General features: G+C 52.0%; 1 protein-coding gene across 1 annotated transcript in view; it reads right to left on the reverse strand.

The window, feature by feature from the left end:
- Positions 1 to 1,958: 1,958 nt before the first annotated feature.
- The window catches only part of ARRB2 (arrestin beta 2), an 8,574-nt gene continuing 7,630 nt past the window's right edge, over positions 1,959 to 2,902 (reverse strand). The window contains exons 14-15 of the mRNA XM_024735742.1: positions 2,804 to 2,858; positions 1,959 to 2,511 (exon numbers count right to left, since the gene is read on the reverse strand). Coding sequence (XP_024591510.1) covers positions 2,418 to 2,511; positions 2,804 to 2,858 — 149 coding nt within the window. The 3' untranslated portion in view covers positions 1,959 to 2,417. The remainder of the gene's footprint in view (positions 2,512 to 2,803; positions 2,859 to 2,902) is intronic.

The following is a 2,902-nucleotide window of genomic DNA, read 5'->3' on the forward strand; positions in this document are numbered from 1 at the left end:
GAAAAAAGCAAAGCGGAGAAGGGTGTGCATAGTGTGCTACTATCTGTATTTAAAATAAGGGGGAAATATGTTCCTATGTATATGACTGTGTCTGAAGAACGTCTTTGGAAGAGTAATCAAGGAACTGCTAATAATGATCGCCTCTGGGAATGAGAAATGGGAGGCTGGGGATCAGGGGCAGGAGGGAGCCTTCTGTTCACTCTTTACTGTTTAGATTTTTTTTTTTTTAAGCCATGTGCTTGTTTTACTTAAAAACATTAAAAACGTGAAAAGCTAAAAGAAAAAAGGCATTGTTTCTCAAAGCGTGTGCTAATTCAAAATCCCGATTCATGGATTCTTCCTGGGATCGACTGAATCAGAATTGGGGAAGGTAGAAGCCTGGGACTCTGTGTGTTTATCATGTACCCCAGAGGATTCTGATTCACCTGAAAAAGTTTGAGATCCACGGGCCAAGAGCTCAGAGGTCAAGGAGCAGGTTCGTGGTTGTCAGAGGGATGATGCCGGTTCCTTCACATGAAGAAGACCAGGGCGTGCAGGGTAGGCTGCTACTGTGGAGAGGTTAGCAAGGTCATTGGCATTTTGGCAGCACTTAAAGCCTGTGGGTAAATCATGATTTAATTAGATGTCATGAGCCGTAACATAGACTAAAGGCCTGTATGAGTGGCTCCATTTGCCTCACCAGCCTCATCTGGAACTACTGTGCCACTGGCTGTCTCTGTCCCAGTCCCTCTGGCCTCTTTCAGTCTCTGAAATGTGCTCTGTTCCCTTCTGCCTTCACACGTGGTGTTACTTTTTTTTTTTTTTTTTTTATGGTACGCGGGCCTCTCACTGTTGTGGCCTCTCCCGTTGCGGACACAGGCCCTGGACGCGCAGGCTCAGCGGCCATGGTTCACAGGGCCCAGCCGCTCCGCGGCATGTGGGATCTTCCCGGACCGGGGCACGAACCTGTGTCCCCTGCATCGGCAGGCGGACTCTCAACCACTGCGCCACCAGGGAAGCCCCTGGTGTTACTTTTGCCTGGGATACTGGAACTCCTCCTTGTCTTCCAATACTCTGCTCAAAGGTCACTACCTCCAGTGACATCTTCTTCCAGCCCTAGCCTAGATCAGAACTCCCTAGCTCCTGCATTTCTCCTTTGGAGCACAGATACTGCAATGATTTAATGTTTGCTTCGGTCACTGCCAACCCTATACTATGCCTGGCACATAATAGGGGTTTAAATCAAGATTGTTCGTGGAATGAATGAATGAGCCTTAAGAGAAAAAGGAGAAACGTTGGGCTACCGGAATGGGAGTGGGTGGGGGGTGAGGGATGTCAGTGGAGTACTGCTAACTCCCTCCAGCCTAGCCTGGGGCTTCGGCCAAGCCTCTGGGAGTCCCTGATGGATGTCAGAGGAGCAGCAGTAGGATGTAGCTTCTTGGACTTGTCCACAGCAGCATGACTCCCTTTGGCTGCCCAAAGCCTCGGTGTCTGTGTTACAGTGTAAGGACCAGGCTCCACAGAGATGTGTGTCGTATGGCTTCTGCCTGCAGCCGTGGTGCCACTGAGCCCCAGGAGTGGACAGCTTGAGCAACCATAAAGAGCAGTGGAAATGAACACACTTGGTCACGACAGGTCACCATGCAGTCGTGTGTGTCAGCTGCAACAGGGAATGGCCTGCCCCGCGCACCTCCCAAGAACATCTAGTCTGCAGGGAAGGGAGTTATTATTCCCTCTGTAAATGAGTGAGTTTACTTTGTGGCTTTACCAAACTGTACCTTTGAGTTGGGACTGACCAAATCAAGTTTCCACGTTTACCTTGGAGCTCAGGTACAGCTCAACCATTCAGTAAACGTTTACTGACAGCCTGTGGTGCCACGTGGGTGCAGAGAAGAGACTGCGTCCTCACTCACAGCTAACAGTCATGGGTACGCACACTATGTGCTCCTTAAACGCTGCACAGAAAACACACACGCTCATGCCTATTAAAAGGTTTATTTTCTTCTTTATGCTCAGAAGCAAAGAACTGGCCTTGCCCCCCAAAGGGTCTCATCCTGAAGGAATGGGAGGCAGAGATAGTGACAGGAGGGGGTGTTGGTGTGAGGTTGAATGTGGGAGCTCTTCCCCCCGCCCTTTCCCTACTGTCCTCTTCAGTGTCCCCCTCCAAAACATTTAGGTACAAACCCAGCTTGCCACCCACTGGGGGCTGGGGAAGCACAGCCGTAGTCAAAAAATTAATGCCCACGATCCATAAGAGATGGGTCCAGTGTGTATCTGGTGGGGGATAGGGGAGGGAGGCAGGGGAGGGGTTGGTTGAGGAAGCCGCTGGGTAGAGGGGAAAGGAAGAGAGGCTGGGATCCCCCCCGGTGACAGTGGGGGTCTTGGTCCTGCCCCTACGTCTCCCAGCACCATCCACGCCCTTCTTCCAGCCCCGTTTCCTAGCAGAACTGGTCGTCGTAGTCCTCGTCCTTCATCCCCTTCAGCCGAAGCCGGGCAAAGTCCTCAAACACGATGTCGTCATCTGTGGCATAGCTTGGTGGTGGAGAGGAGGGGTGAGGCGAGGGCTCTGGCCCTCCTTCTCCACCTCCCACACCCGTCCCGGAGACAGAGGTGCTGGGGCAGCCACGGGGCTGGAGGTATTTGCAAGAAGGGACAGAGAAGGGGAGGTAATGGCAGCTCACATGGCTAAGTCCTCTCGATTGGATGCTTCAACCATCCCTCCCCCAAGAGAAAAACAATGAGGGGCAGAGGGTAGGTTTGAACGTTACAGGAATCTCTATCCAAAGAGAGTCAAAGCTAGGAAGGTAGGGGGTGAGTCTCTTACTTGGTATCAAATTCAATGAGGTTGGTGTCCACAGGGGCATCTGTTTCAGGAGCAGCTGAGGGGAGGAGGAGAGTGGGGGGGTGGGGGGTTGCTGAGAGG

The sequence above is a fragment of the Neophocaena asiaeorientalis genome, unplaced genomic scaffold, assembly GCF_003031525.2.
Source record: "Neophocaena asiaeorientalis asiaeorientalis breed wild unplaced genomic scaffold, Neophocaena_asiaeorientalis_V1.1 scaffold129, whole genome shotgun sequence".
Classification (NCBI taxonomy): Eukaryota; Metazoa; Chordata; class Mammalia; order Artiodactyla; family Phocoenidae; genus Neophocaena; species Neophocaena asiaeorientalis.